Below are 15,654 nucleotides of genomic sequence, written 5' to 3'. Positions count from 1 at the left end.
CAGACATCACTTGGGTCTTCCTGTCACTTCCTGCCTTGAAGGGAAGTCTCGCCATAGCAACAAGCCACAGAAGAGGAAGTATGGTTACTATGATCAAACTGTTCTCAACCTACATCTTGAGAAACTCTGTGATGTGGGCTCATAAGCAGACTCACTATGCTTTTAATGCAGCTCAGCTGCTGTGCACTTGGAGATGCATGCAGTCGAGTTTTAGTTTTGACGTATGTCACAGTTTCCCACAAGGCTGTTGTGTGTTTTTGCGAAATATGTCACTTCAAAAAGTCTGCATACAATGTAAATGCAAACAAATGCATACAAGCAAACGATCCCAGTTAAAATAAAATAAAAATATGTAGTTTATATTATCCAGGTATATTTTTATCTAAATATCAAATTCGTTTTAGATTAATAAAACCAAGACATTTTTTATGACAAGCTTCACAAATAAGCGGTCAAATTTCACCTGCTTTCTGGGTTCTTTTAATAAAGCTAAGCTCATGTAAGAAAAGTTAATGAGTACAAATAAAGATGAGGCAAATTAATCACAACATATAGGGGCACCTGTAATTAACTCACCTTTCTCCCCTCTCTGTTGCAACGGGATAAGATGTGCAATTTCTTGTGTTGCTTCAGAGAAACGTTTTTTGCCAGGCGGGAAAACTTGTGAAAAAATCCACTGAGAGCCACCATTTTTGGAGAGAGGAAGAGGAAAATGTTTAACGAAACCACAAAGATGACAACATCCAGCACCTCCTCGGGACAACACCTATTCTCAAGTGCGCAACAAAACTACGCAGGTGTCACTGGCTAGTATTAATTAATGGCGGACAATTTAGTCTCGCACTCAGAGAACAGTTTATTTATTTTTCTTTCCACAACATTGGAGTCGATGCTGTAAATATGTGGCACCAGGAGATAAACTTATTTTCAATTATGCTTATTATTTCAGAAATATCTGTTCTTAAAACTGAAACCTGGAAAAGGAATACCTGCACACAATGAGCTGCGATCCAGTTACCCCGAGAGTCAGAACTCGGAGTTGGGTTTAGCGTCACACCAGACATAACAGCGTAACGGAGATAGAAAAGTACGTATTTCAACATGGCGACGCTCGTAGATGTGGCAGTATCTTTGGAATATCATGGAAACATAGTTTTGAGATTTAATTTCCATAAACAAACACCACTTTTAACTTATTCTGTTTAGACTTGTGGGTGGTGCGAGTAACTTTGATTTTAGATAAACTCTTACATGTGTGTCTTGTAAAATAAATACATTTGCCCCACAGGTTTTTTAATTTTGATATGAGGAGCGGCCATGTTGAAATGCAAAGTCGGTCTTGCAAGCTGTAACTGGGATTAGTCCAGTGGTTCCCAAACTTTTCTTCTGCGCCCCCCCAGTGGTTTCCAAACATTTTCTGCGCCCCCCTATGGATTACAAATGGCTGTCTGGTTGAAAGACGCGTGTCGGGGGGAGAATCGACTTTTTGGGGCAAAATGAATGTAAGTAGCTGAAAATAGACACCAACATCGGTAGCCTACAAGGTACTTGTTAAGCTTAAGGTTCTGTATTGATATTAGCTAGTCATCTTTTAGCTAACATTACCTGCATCCAACAGCTTTACTCAACTCAGTCGGTTAGTTTGGAGGGAAAAACTGTGAAAAGTTCTTTGTGTTTTGCTGGTTTGCTGCCGTGATCCTAACACACCTGTAGCTCCGCACAGCAGCAGCAGGTCTCCTTCACAGGTGGAAACCCAGCGCGAGCGTCCTAGCGCTCATGTTGCGTTTAAAGGCGGCTCGGAAAAACAGGTTACAACATGTTAACAACAGATTAAACAGTTTTAACTGCTGATAAAAGTGACAGGGCACAGATATGGGAAGTGTGGAAGCCTCTACTGTATCAAATTGACATAGGAATAACAGAGAGTTGGCCATTCTAAGGTAAAAACCCAGCGCATACAGTGTTCATGTTTTGTTTTGTTTTTTTCATCCAGACGGCTTCCCGAGCCCCCCCTGCAATGACACGGCGCCCCCCCCCCCCTAGGGGGCGCGCCCCACAGTTTGGGAACCTCTGGATTAGTCAGAGTTGCTTTCCCAGTGGGAAATTCCAGTTCGGAGGACATTTCAATTGATTTTTTTCCAACTGGAACTCAGCAACAGATGTGGGCCTCTGTGTTACTAAATGTAAACAAAACGTTGTCTAAATAATTAAAATTACACATTTTATAATTTCTTTAAGGCAAAAGAAAGAAATGTCTTCAAACTAAAAAAGATTGGCAATAGAGGACTTTTGGACTGATCCAGGCAGAAAGCTCATTATAATGAAGCAGATAATGCTTCAAAGAATAAAATTAACACAAATTGCGGGGTTTATTTTACATCTGTGACTCGTTTGGGATCATGCAAATATGAGGAAACAAATAAGGAAAGAACTGGAATGAAACTTCAAAATATAACTGGACACAACACAATTACACTCAAAGATTCTCAGTGACACAAAATAAAATGCTTACACAATAAACCCCAAAACAACATGCATGGTAAGAAAGGTCCTAGCAGCCAACCTGTTCCCTATGCTGTGTGTCAGAACCAACTCCCAAATGGGGCACTTAGATCATTGTAATGAGTGAAATGAGCAGGATTAAAGGTCCCTCATAAGCAGCTAAAATGACTGTAATTAACAGAAAGCTATTTCAAAGCTTGTAGAGGCCTGTGCTGTCTCGATTCACTCCATAAAGACTGACAGCAGCTCCTGATGTAGTTATTCCTCAACCCCACTCATTGTTTCAGCGACTCATTTTTCCCCGTTGCAGTATGGAAGATGATTATGAAATCTGACATAGAAAAGTTTCTTTTTAACCAGCTTAGATGTAGAAAGAAGTAAAGCATCACACTTTCGTAAAAAGCAGGTTCCCTCTTTTCTGTGCTTCCTTATGTTGTGGGCTTGTTGCTGGTGAAAAGACATGGATCGTGCTGGTGTCTGACATGAGTTGTCACTGGATTAGATTTTTGCTTTCATTTTAAAATGTCAGAGCACATAAACTAAAGAGGAAATGGCAGCAGAGTGCAGCATGTATTCAACATGATTTTCATCACATGGACCAAAGTGTGGAGATGTGACTCGCATGCAAATTAAAACACACAAAGACATGTCTGTTAGTTTCTGCATGGTCACCTTCTCCGTGTGTTGTTTCTTTAAAACAATCTGGTGCTTAAATTGCATTTCAGTGAATTTTTGCTTCATTTCCACTTTTTTGAAGCTGTCTCTGTCTCTACTGTGCATAGTTAAAAGAGCTCCAGAATCCCATCCACTCAAAGAAGTAACAAGGAAACAAAAGATGATCTACAGCACTCTCTAGTGGCCGCTCTATAAATAGATGTCTGACTGTGAAGACCAAGTATGTCTTTACTGAGTGTGTGTACTTAAAATTAAGTTATCTTTTGTTAATGCATGTATTTCTAAGTAGGAGTATCCTTGATGCGAGTCTCTTTGTATGCTATGTACTCAAGGGAATAGGCCTTTGCATAGAAAAACATTTTTTTCTGATAACAGGCTGTGCTTATGTACTCCTCTGTGAGTGCATGTCTCACTTGACCTCACATTTGTCTTTTTTTTTGTTAAAAAGAAATATACCATACAAAACGTAAAATATTTGAACAAATTTGCATTAATCAGCACCCATACTGCGATGGCTGGCTGTCATCTCTGCCTTGGAAACAGATAAACAGTGGCAGTGTTTGTGATGCCAAGTTCCAGGAATGAAATAATTTGCATCCCTATCTGTGTTTATAATCCGTTCTTCCAAACTTTTTCTATTGCAGAGACCTTTAGGCTAAGCAAAGCAGAGGAGATCAATGCATGGGTCTGTGCCTTGAGCGACAAACCAGGTAAAATCAAGACATTTAAGCTTTATAATAATGTAATCGTGGGCAATATTGGATTATTTATGTCATTGTATCGTAAGTATAAAATTCACTGGATGTTCTTTGCACTTAAGTCTTAAATTGATCACTTTTGGTTGACAGAGAATGATCAAAACAGGGAGAGAGCTTTTGCTTGGACTTCTTCTGGGTAAAAACTTACTATATTTGATTATTCACTATTTTGGCAGTCTGGGTATCAAGTATTTCTATTTGATTCTGTTTAATCTCCTCCGTGTTCTATTTTTTTGTAGTTTGTGTCTTCTCTTCCTCGGTTGCTGCTGACTGTAAGGGATGTAATATTACAAAAGGTAAAAATAAAAGTTACTTATGGCCAGAATTTCATCAAAATATGACAGAAGTGTTCTAAATAAGTGTTTTTCAATTATTATTTCTCTGTAGCTTGCTGTGAGGGGAAACATAACGTCACTGAGTGTTCTAATGGTATATCTACTCTTTCTTACTTGTTTATTTTAAGATAAGAGCTGGGAGTTTTACATATGATTGCAAATGCTGTAGCTTTAATGTCGTAAGATCAGCAAAGTCAAACAGAGGTCATCAAAAACGTGGTAGACTCAAAACATTAACTAAAAATGTGTAACTGTTGATATTCCTTATAAATATTGACCACATAGACAAGGAATGAGCTGAATAGCTAAATGTCTAGAATATATGAATATCTAGATGTTACTATAAACTGATAATCAGAAGTAATATCATTAACATCCAGAAGTAAGATCCTAAACTAAACTCTTTTTCTTCCCAACAGACTTCAAAGCAGAGGTCAATAGTTCTGTAACCGCCATAAAAGAGGGCGATGACGTAACTCTAGAATGCTCCCACAACATCCCTGCTCTGAACCTGAGCTATGGATGGTTCAAGGACGACACAAATATTGATGGCAATAACAAAACAATTACTTTTAAACGCGTCCTTTCAAGCAGTAATGGCAAATACAAATGCTGTGTGAAGACCTCATGTGGCAACTGTGAATCCGTCGCATTTGATTTCAATGTAGAGAGTAAGTAGACGTCATGATTCTACAATGGCTCTCAATTTTTATTTTTTATTTTTGTAGGAAAACAAGGTCAAAGGTTTTAACTTTTGATATTTTTCTTGTTTTTGTTCCCTGTGACTCTCCATGTCATTCAGACAACTCAATCGTGATCCTCATTGTCTGTGGAGTTTCAGCTTTGGCCCTTGTCCTAATAATGGGGGTGGCTATGAAGGTTAAGCTTCAAATGGACAAGAGTAAGAGCTTTATTTGGATTGTTTAATTCTCTTCTTTCTTTTTAAAACGTTAAACTGACTGAAGGAGCAGTAGTCTTGTTTCAAGAAACACAACCAGTCAGCAGTTGCTTAGCATAACAGCACAAAGACTAAAACATGGGTAAACACCTACACTCCCTCCATGCAAACATAGTAAAATTCCTGGCGGCTTGTTAACAAAGTTCTTTTAATAAATTTCTGATGAATGGTGTGTATTGGATTTACAGAGCCATGTGGATTCATATGACTACAGCCATGCAAATCTGAAAACAACCCCTTACTCTCTGACAGTATTTAAAACTTTATCTAAAATAAATTAATTTCATATAAAAGAGACTAAATTACATGGAATTTGAATGTTGCACAAAAATTGATACAAATTTAGATGTTAACAAATTAGCAACATCAGTGCCTAAATATGTTAAATAATGAATATTGCTACATAGAGCTTTTAAACTGAGTTATAACATGTTCCTCTTTTTTTTTTTAATTCATTCTGGTCTGTAAAAGAATTTCAAGTACAGCTTTAGAATAGAAAACCACAACTGAGAGTTGTTCAGACTTTGGCCACCAGATGGCAAGAGTTTCTATTATGACCCAGTGTTGACCCGGTTCATCGTTAGCAAGAACTAGTTCTTATTGTAGTTCATTCACGTTAAAATACACACATCGTAAAAACAAACAAACAAAAAAAAAACACCTAGATATTTTTAACTGAGCTCCTACACAAACTAGTTCTTGTTCATTTGTCGTATTTTGATGTGTTGAAAAAAAATATTGGTAGATTATATCATTAAGAAATAAGCAAATGGGTTATCCCACTGCCTCACACCTGTTTTATTCTGTCTTATTTTCTTTGCTCTCCTCCACATTATTTTATTATTGCTAAATTTCCAAAATGACTGACATCACTTACAAAAATAGAGACATAGTCATATTCCACCAACTTAAAATAATACTGATGCTGCTTTGGAAAGCTAATGTAAGCAAGCAAAGTTGATGTGTTTTTTTTTTTTGTTGTTGTTTTTTCATGACCTCGAACATTTGACCAACGATTTTCTTTTTAAGCTTCAGATTATTTATTTTACTGTTAATGTTATCTTTTTACTACATTTTGATTGCATTTAAATAAGATACCTCTTAGTTATTTTAAGCCATACCCCAGACTCCTTAAAGCGTTCCCCGTAAACATTATTTCTCAACGCACAGTGTTTCATCTGTGTTGTTTTTCATCCTTATCAGTTGGTGAGCAAACATGCTTTTCATCATAAGCAGCGTGAGAAGATTTATGACATTTTGGAGTTAACACTCATTTGTCTTTTCGCCTAGAGCTGCATTGTAAGATAAGGGTTTCAATCAGATTTGCACATGTTTTAAACATTAAACTGTAACAAGACCAAACAAACTAGATATGATGTGACAGTCTGATGCGTTTAAAGGTCTGGTTGATTAATTCCTTTAGTTTTGGTCTGACTCAGCTCTGCTGTTTCCTGCCTTTGTGAGCATTTGTATTTATTTAGAAGAGATGCATGTTATAATGATGTTTGCAGATCTTAAAGCTACATATTATGAACCTGCTCAGTGCTTATTAATCAGCGTTACCCTATACCTATTGGCAGATCAACACAAGGAGAGGATGAGGCAGAGGGCAGAGCAGAGGGCACAAGAAGCACAGAATGCCGGTCCGATCCCATTTGCCCGAGGATACTGAAGAAAATGACCTATTCCACATAACTGTGATGAATGAATGCTAAGCTTCCTGTTATAATGTACTCCTACTGTTCCTTTATGTAAATAAAACGCATCCAGTTTCTGTTTGTGTCTCTGTTGGCAAATAAGAAATTCAAAGTTGAAGAATATATCTGGGTTTTTTTTTGTTTTTTAGATTTTTTTTCTCAGGTTATATATTTCTGAAGAGGTTACTGTCAACATCCCCACTAGATGTTTGCAAAAACCCCAGTAATGAACTAAAATTTGGTTTACAATGTTAATGTGAATTAAAATAACGTAAAGTTCAAATACTCAATGCAAGAGATGTAAATATAAATAATAAAAAAGCTAAAAATCTAACTGGAATCTGTCAAAACTTATTTTGATCTGTGTAACGTAATGTCATCTGGTTTAGTCCCCAAAAAAAAAAAGGTGTCTCATTGTCATGGTAACCCCCACAAGCAACCATGTCACTGAGAGTAATAACAGGCTCTCAACACCTTCACAATGTCATAGTTGCAAAACATACTGATGTCTTTTGTTAGACACACTTCTGAACTTCTGATTGTTTCAGTCAGCGCTGTCGTGGTCATAATCCAGAAGTGGGAATATCTTTTTACCATAACCTTTCCCAACTCTTGCAGCGAGAATCAAACTAATGTTTTCAAAGTTGTGTTGTTTTGGGTTTTTTTCTCAAAACGCACAATTAGTTCACTCAACCACATTGCTGTGGATGTAGACTAACTGTGCAGAAATCCGCAGCTGAAGAAAATGTTTGTTGCATCTTGTTTAAAGTTATCAGCAGAAGATTTGGACAAACCAGTAAAGCACAGAAAAAATAACACATCAAAAATGTCGTACCATCAGTGATGTTTGGAGGTGAAGGCATCATGTTCAGGGGTTATTTTTCAGTAAATGGTAATGTCAGACTTTTAACTGGAGGGAGGACAACTGGAGAAACGTAATCAAACATGTATGACGGAAATCCAATCCCAAATACTCTGCGAAGAAAACAGCCTGTTAGCATCAGAGAAAGAAAGCTAGATCGATTGAGTCAGTCAACTGACCTGAATCTGCTTGAAAATCTGCGGACAAAGTCAAAATTCAGCGTATTGGCGAGTTGTCCGCAAAATGTTTAAGATTTGAATTACAGCTTGTGTGGAAAAAATGGACAAAATAACTCCTGACCAATACATCCCAACTAGATGAAGCCATCATTGATTAAAAAAAAAAGAAAAAATGAAGGATAATAATTGTGTTTAACTAAGGTTGTTCAATCTGCTAATAACATTCCACTGTTCCAATATATATATCTTGATCTCTGTGGGTTACATGGGTTTGTTTGTGGGCCCATTTGAAACGCATAAAAAGTCGATGTGTTAAATACATATTTTCCCCACTGTATGAATATTTTTCATGGCGTAACCCTCCTTCCACGTCGCCCTGTTTAGTTGAGGAAAAAGAGCCTAGAAATGTTTTAATCCAAATACAGGACAGAGATTCCCACTAATCCTCCTGGATGCTCTATTCACAGAAGCACACTCTACACAGAGCAGCTTAACAGTGGCTAGCCTGTAATGGATATATTGAACAATAAATCCATCCAGTCCCCCTCTAAAAGGCAACCATGTGAGGAATCAGACTAAAGAAAGCAGAAACAGTCTCCTGGTTCAACGCTCTGATTTAACCCTCGAATATTTACATGTTAACCTTGTTCACATTAAGAGTGTTTTGCATCAGCAGCAGTCATATGGGTGATCATTTTTTTAATTTTTTTTAAATTATTTTTTTCCAATCTGTGTATGTGAATGGGTTGGGAAGAGCTGTTTATTTAGCTGCCTCCTACAGCAGGTGGCAAACGGATAATCCAGGTAAAGCCACTGCAAAGTGGAGAGGGAGGGATGGACCAAGGTGCCGGGGGGGCAGGGAGGAAGGGAGGAGGATGGAGCGGCCTCTGCTTGGACGGCCAGGGCTAATTCTGGCCTCCTAATCCTAGTCCCCATCCACCCTCCCCCTCTTCCTGCTCACAGTGGCACTAAGGAGCTGTTGACGCCCAGGTAGACATTATCACATACACACATAACACTTAACCTAGACAAGTTTTCAGAGAAGGGGAGAGGGTAAAAAAAAAAAAGAAAGAAAGCAGCGTTTGCAGGTTAATTGTCTGGATAGATACTCTGCGTGATCTGGATTGCTTACACACCCGTGTGAGTGTCACTGGAGAATGTAGCTGCAGCCTGCTAGCCAGGCCACAGGACACACACCAACATGGGAGAAGCTCAGAAGGTAGGTGATCTTGATCTGCCACCACAGCAGGACACAGAAAGTCAAATGTGAGCTTACATGTATTTGTTTCTTTAGTTTGGTTCTGACTCCTAAAGGATGAACCAGTCAGGATTTTAATTTTTTTTTTCCCTCTCACTCTGTGTTATTCTCAGTCAGAATGGATTATCCAAATTCCTCAGGTTGTGTCAGTTCAACTCTGATTGTACCGTTACATTTGTCTCTTTGATGAGGAGTAAATCACCACAAGCGTCGTCTTAAGTGTTGAACTCTTGGTGCAAAACTGTCAGCATATGTGGCGGTCCTGCTACGCCAAATAAACTGTTGCGCAACCTTTCAGACTAATCACATTAAACAAGGTTCTATTATATGAATGGAGCGTCTGATGCCAGCGCTTTTCTACATGCAGCATCAGATCATTTTTTTCTCAGGATGGGGGGTTAGGGAGGGGTGGTAGTCACAACAAAACCGTTAACATGAGTTGGAAGAAAAGCTTTAACCACAAATCAGAGAGAGGTCAGGGAGGGTTTATTAGTTTACTGATAGAAGTCATGTTTGGGTTTTTTTCCATTAGCTGTTCAAGCAGTTTCTGCTCCTTGACTCCCATTACAAGTATAAAAAAAAAAAAAAAAGACCTGCTGTCGTGTTACGGGTGTAAACGCAGTTCACTCCTTGCCGTGTTTTTTTTTTTTTTTTTTTTTTTTCTTTTTCTGTCTGACCTCCTGCCCCTGACACTCACCACCTTGCAGGGCTTACTCTCTGTCATAGAGAAACTGAAAGGATCCACAGAGCAGGAGGTCAGGATAGTGCTGCTGGGTTTGGACAACGCAGGCAAGACAACGCTGCTGAAAAGCCTCGCCTCGGAAGACGTGAACACCATCACACCAACGCAGGTACGAGGGAACGATTAAGAGATAACAGCGTGCAGAGTGCATGGCCTGCTTTCTTATAACAGAATCAGACTTTTTCATTGTATGTAGTAAAAGTATGACACATAGATGTCATCTTTACATCCTTTAAATAACATTTCATAAGAACATAAACCATGTTTTGATTTGGATCTCCCCAGCACGCTTTCTTGCAAGATATACAAAACTGAAGCAGAATTCTCCTTTTTTTTTTTTTTTTTTCCCTATCGTCTCGCTCTGATGCAATTATCTAATCTCTAATGTCATTATCTGATGCCCTTATCTGACTCTTCCAAGAAAATATTAAATGTACTGCCAGGTCCTGGACCATTGTGACATCTCTGCGGGCAGGGAGGATGTCAACCAGTAAGACGCAGCGACAGTGGCCGTGAAAGTAAATCAGACTTGACACATCAGCCCATACTCTTGGCTTGATCCTTCTGGTCTTATCCTCAGATTTGCTCCTCGGCTGCCCCTCAGGATAACGTTGTTACACAACTTTGCCAAGTGAAACACGGGGAGAGATGTTATGAAAATCAGCTTGCAGATTAACACGCCGGACGTGTCTTTCTGAAGCACGCGTCGCTTTCTCACCGACGCATAACGTGTTTGTAGCTAAGAATGACAAAGCAAAGAATACTTTATTAGTGATGTGTTTCAGGAGGCTTCCGCTCCGCTTTCAATAATAGGTTGTGACACTTTGCTCCCTGCGGTTTCTTCCAGGGCTTCAATATAAAGAGCGTGGCCTCTCATGGCATGAAACTAAATGTTTGGGACATTGGAGGACAGAGGAAGATCAGACCATTTTGGAAGAAGTACCTGGAAAACACAGACCTCTTGGTGAGCAATGTTGATTTAACTCAACCCATTCTTACATGTTTCCAACATCCAACAGGTTGTACATATTTACTTACAAAAATATCATAATGTCCAAATGAAAAACAGTGTGTGCTTTGTTGATTTACAATATTATGATCAATGGTAAAGCTAGCAGAAAGGGAAATCCACCAGCAGATTGAAATATTTCAGCAATGAATCCTGCATATAGCACATTCTAGTTTCTTAGAGACAATAAAATTCATGGTGATGCTGTTAAGAGAATAGACTATTTTTTATGTTTTCTTCTCTTTTTTTTAGATTTATGTTATTGACAGCGCAGACAAGAAGAGGTTTGAGGAGACGGGATTGGTGAGCTTGGAAATTCATTTTGATTCCCACCCCACAAAACAGAAAAAAAAGAAGCATCACAGTGTCTTAAGATATCACGTTTGACTTTTTATGTGTATTTAAAATTCCTTGTTGATTTTCAAGCGGTTTCTGCAAAACCCGAGTAAGATAATCATCTCAGTTTGCTTAGTGAGTTGCCCATATTTTTAACTGAAATCTTGAGAAACCTGAAATACAGAAAAGAATATCAACACAGTATTGTCTTCTCTTAATCTATGATGTCCTCCTAATTTATTGATAAGGATGATAAGGAATGGGGGGAAAAAATCAAAGGTTTACTGTTAGAAAACCTGCAGCAAAACTGTTCATTGTGAGATCATGCTACTGCACTGAATAAGGAAAGGTGGAAGATGCTGCTATTGTAATAATTACACCGACTTGAAAGCATCTGCTGGGATGTTTTGAACTCTTAAAACTTACAATGACAGAACGATTTCAGAAAGCAATATTTCAGTCATTCTCTGACTACAAAACTATGTCATGTCTGATTATATAAAATTATCTTGCCATTTTCATGCATACCCCGTTTTGTTTGCTGTCTTACAACACGAAGTCTGACTTATCCGTCGTTGAAAACTGTATATTTGTTCTGGCAGCTTAAGGTACTTTTCTAATTATATACCAGGATGAAAGCTAGCATAACTTTCATCCCTAACCAAGGAACTAAAGATAGTTATCTGTGTTTAATTTACCACTTTGGGATCGGTGATGTCCTTTCAGTATCCTACATCAAACATTTTACTTTGACAGTCTGCATGACTCACAAAAGCTGTTTGTGCAGGAGCTGTCTGAGCTGATCGATGAAGAAAATTTGAAGGGCGTTCCGGTGCTCATCTTCGCTAATAAGCAAGATCTGGCCACAGCATCACCGGCTAGCGAGATTGCTGAGGGGCTCAACCTGCACACATACCGGGACCGCGAGTGGCAAATTCAGGCATGTTCGGCCATTTCTGGGGAGGGAGTTCAGGTAAGGAGCAACAGCTGATTATTTAGTTTTTTTTTTTTTGTTTTTTTTTTTGACACATTACAACCATAAATATTTCTTATCTCATCAGGATTTTATGGGACATAAAGTCCAAAACATAAAGAAGTGAATATTTGTAAAGTGGAATTAAAATAGCACACAGTTTTCATAATTACGCACAAATTCGAATCAGGGTTAGGTTACAAGTCAATGTCAATAGCATTGAACTTACTACTGAGTTCTTTTCAACCCATCATATGAAAACATGAAGAGTCTCTGCAAAAGCACAAACACATGAAATATCACCTAAACTCAGAGACTGGACAGGGAGGGCATTAATCAGAGAGGCATTTGTATAGAAGAATAAAGTGTTGTGCTCAGATGAGACCAAAGCAGAACTTTTTTGACGTGGAACACGGTGGAGGCTGCGTCATAATGTGGGAATACGTCAGCAGAGTTATTTGGAGGATTATAGGGCAACTCTAGAAGGAACCCTGCTACTGGAAAATGAGGTGAAGGTTTCCCTTCTAGCAGCAGCAATTTAAAACTGTTAGGACTAAAGCAAACTTTAGACCTCAGTGATATTAGAAGTTTGTGATTAGGCATGATAATCTATGTTGACAGCGGCTTCCTGTGACGTCTGACAGCAAATCTTAATTTGCAGAGTATGATGAGCAAAAAAAATATATATATATCTTTAGATGTGCAAAGCTGGTTAACACATTCCTAAAGAGATGCTTAGCTGATAGCAGCAACAGATGGCTCTGCAAAGTATTGACTAAAACAAGGATGAAATCAAATATGTGCCACGGTTTTCAGATTTCTATTTGTAAAACTATTTTGTTTTGAAAACTGTTTTATTTTCCTTCTACATGCCAATTTTGAGCCACTTTCTATTGGGCAGTTATGGAATATCCATGCTAGATATATCAAAGTTTGCGATTGCGGTGTTGCAAAATGCATAAAAGGCATGACTACTTTTGCAAATAATTTTTGAATAAACATCTACTGAAAAATCAAGACAACTCTGTTTACTTGCATGAGAGTAATTTGAACACACACAATTACTGTCTTAATTTTGCCAACAGGACGGCATGAACTGGATTTGCAACAACATTGTGAACAAGAAGAAGTGAAGACCAGTCCCAAAATAACACTGACCAGAATGAACCAGCGCACCAGCGTCACAGAATGTGATTCATATCTTTCACTTCATCTAATTATGATGCATTCAGCTGACCTCATAGATTGGAATGATTCTGTTTTTATGAATTTTTATTTTTATGAATGTTTTACAAAGGTAGTCGACATAAAGAAGAACCTAGTTCTAATAAGTATCAGTGTTTTAAGTATTAACATTGTTTGGAAATTAAACATTTTGGTTTCATCCCAAAAAGGTTTGGTTGAATCTGTCTGAGTTCCTTAATGCTGCAATTACCAAGGAAAGTGTGTAGCATTGCAGTAGCAGTTTTTGCGTGGGTGTGTGTAACGTGCACATTTTGACAATAAAATTAGTCATTTCTGCTGTGTTGTTACTTGTTTTCAGATTAAAGCCGTCCCTATGTAATCAAAGTGTCTTTACATTCACTTAGCACAATACAGAGAGAGGAGGTACAATCCCGTAAAAAAAAACAAAAAAAAAAAAACAACTGTCACTGATGGACAGAAACTGCATTAATGTCAATGTACATACTTCATTGTGAGACAACTACAAGTTAATCTGACAAGTGCTAACATTTTGCTGTGAGATGGAGACAAACTGAGCAACAAGACTTGCAGAAGAGACAGCTTAAAATTACACACTTATGTGGCATAGCAAACAAGATATCAAATCTTAATGGCATAGCAGAGCAAACAGTGCAGGAAATTACACACAGAGCGAGACTGAGTAATTTCGGCATAGGCTCTTTTCCATGAAACGTTTTATATGTTAATTTTGGAACCATTACATCGCAGACTGCCCGTCTTGCAGCACCGTTTCTGTCTGTCATCATCGGCTTTGCCACACGACGCCTCTCGCTTCCAGCTGTGAATGCTGTTTGTTCCTCAAGCGGAAATGCAAATCCTCTAACAAAATCTGAGCAACTGGGACGGAGAAAACCTGTTTTTTACATTCTTTGTAAGATGCGGTCAGACCATTGATTTTTTTTTTCAGAGCTCTGTCTTTGTCAGCTGTCTCTCCTGGGAGGATAGCCGTCAGAGACCCTCCAGGCATTAGGGCCCACACACTCCTGTGATTATTCTGATGTTGTGTTTTGTTTGACTGACCTTGGTGTGTGCTAAATCCTTCATTCATGCTCCCCCCTTTTTTTTTTTTGGCTCTTCCTAACTGCATTTGGATGTAATGGATCCTTTGTTTCTATTGTGTAAAGCTGCAATTAACCACCTGAAGCCACTCTGAAATTAACAGCTAGCGAGGTCCATTGTGTGCTTTTACACATTAAATTGTGCTAATGAATACTTTTATCATTTTTGTTGTTGTTGTTGTTATTTCTTGAATCTTTTGACGGAGAGCTTTAGGTTTCTCAATAGATGTTCATGAATTTAATGATTTTCTTCTTGCAGATTTTAATCTGAGGCAAGACTGAACATTTTTAGTCCTCAGTTGCCTTTGAGCACCCCCTGGTACTTCACCGGGGGGGGGGGGGTGGCGCACCAATTACAAGTTGTGAAAAATGGATCATTATGGTAGTTTGAAGGAGGCAGACAGCGAAGGCCCTGGGGGAGGGGAGGTAAGCTGGTATTTTGCAATGTGCATTGAGGGTTGTTTTTTTTTTAAACTAACAGGTGGCTGCACCAAAGGGTCTGAATAATCTCTTAGCCACCAAGGAATCTGCTTGCTTTTATCCTGGACCTTCTGGTCAGGCAAAGCCTTAATTCCTGACAGTGTGTCAATAAATTATAGGCTTCACTGAAGGCCACATTGTTTTAGCTTTCACTTTGTTTGTGCTTTAACTATACTCCTCTTTCTTTTGTTAAAAATTATCTGCACATAGATATAACTGTATATCATGAATGACAGCACGTTGAGGGGATGTGATGTCACTGTCACACAGGCGGCCCCTAAGTCTGCGTTGCCATGGCAGCCCTCTCTATTATTCCTGGTCCTCCAGCCACCTCTCATCTCCATTGCTCTCCAGCCCTCCCTCTCGTTTTTTATGATACTTCCCGACCTGTGCTCACCAAAAGCAAACCAAGAATCCTGTAACGGAAAGACTGAGTACGGCGGTACGGCTCCTGAACGCAACAGGTAAGCACAAAAGACAAAGTCAGTGCAGTGTTTTATGCAATGAATAAAAAAAATGTTCTAAAATGAATAGTGTTAAGCTTTACATAGTAAAGTATGTCAAATGGATAAGGGTGGCATAAAATA

General features: G+C 38.6%; 1 protein-coding gene across 2 annotated transcripts; it reads left to right on the top strand.

Annotated features, from left to right (window-relative positions):
* Positions 1-3,736: 3,736 nt before the first annotated feature.
* Positions 3,737-13,808, top strand: arl3l1 (ADP ribosylation factor like GTPase 3, like 1). Of its 2 annotated transcripts, XM_014969796.2 has the most exons (12): positions 3,737-3,887; positions 4,026-4,071; positions 4,175-4,231; positions 4,323-4,364; positions 4,690-4,941; positions 5,073-5,171; positions 6,809-9,185; positions 9,932-10,075; positions 10,814-10,930; positions 11,228-11,278; positions 12,099-12,284; positions 13,370-13,808. In XM_014969796.2, exons 7-12 carry the CDS (start codon positions 9,168-9,170, stop codon positions 13,415-13,417), a joined length of 564 nt encoding a protein of 187 aa, XP_014825282.1. In that variant the 5' UTR covers positions 3,737-3,887; positions 4,026-4,071; positions 4,175-4,231; positions 4,323-4,364; positions 4,690-4,941; positions 5,073-5,171; positions 6,809-9,167; the 3' UTR covers positions 13,418-13,808. The 2 variants fall into 2 exon arrangements, with proteins under 2 accessions (XP_014825282.1, XP_087865758.1); XM_088009632.1 differs by lacking the exons at positions 9,932-10,075; positions 10,814-10,930; positions 11,228-11,278; positions 12,099-12,284; positions 13,370-13,808 and having other exon boundaries at positions 3,796-3,887; positions 6,809-7,259.
* Positions 13,809-15,654: the final 1,846 nt, after the last annotated feature.

Source organism: Poecilia mexicana, unplaced genomic scaffold (genome assembly GCF_051168715.1).
Source record: "Poecilia mexicana isolate PSO_F unplaced genomic scaffold, ASM5116871v1 scaffold_10, whole genome shotgun sequence".
Taxonomy (NCBI): Eukaryota; Metazoa; Chordata; class Actinopteri; order Cyprinodontiformes; family Poeciliidae; genus Poecilia; species Poecilia mexicana.
This window is presented reverse-complemented; position numbering and strand designations above follow the sequence as displayed.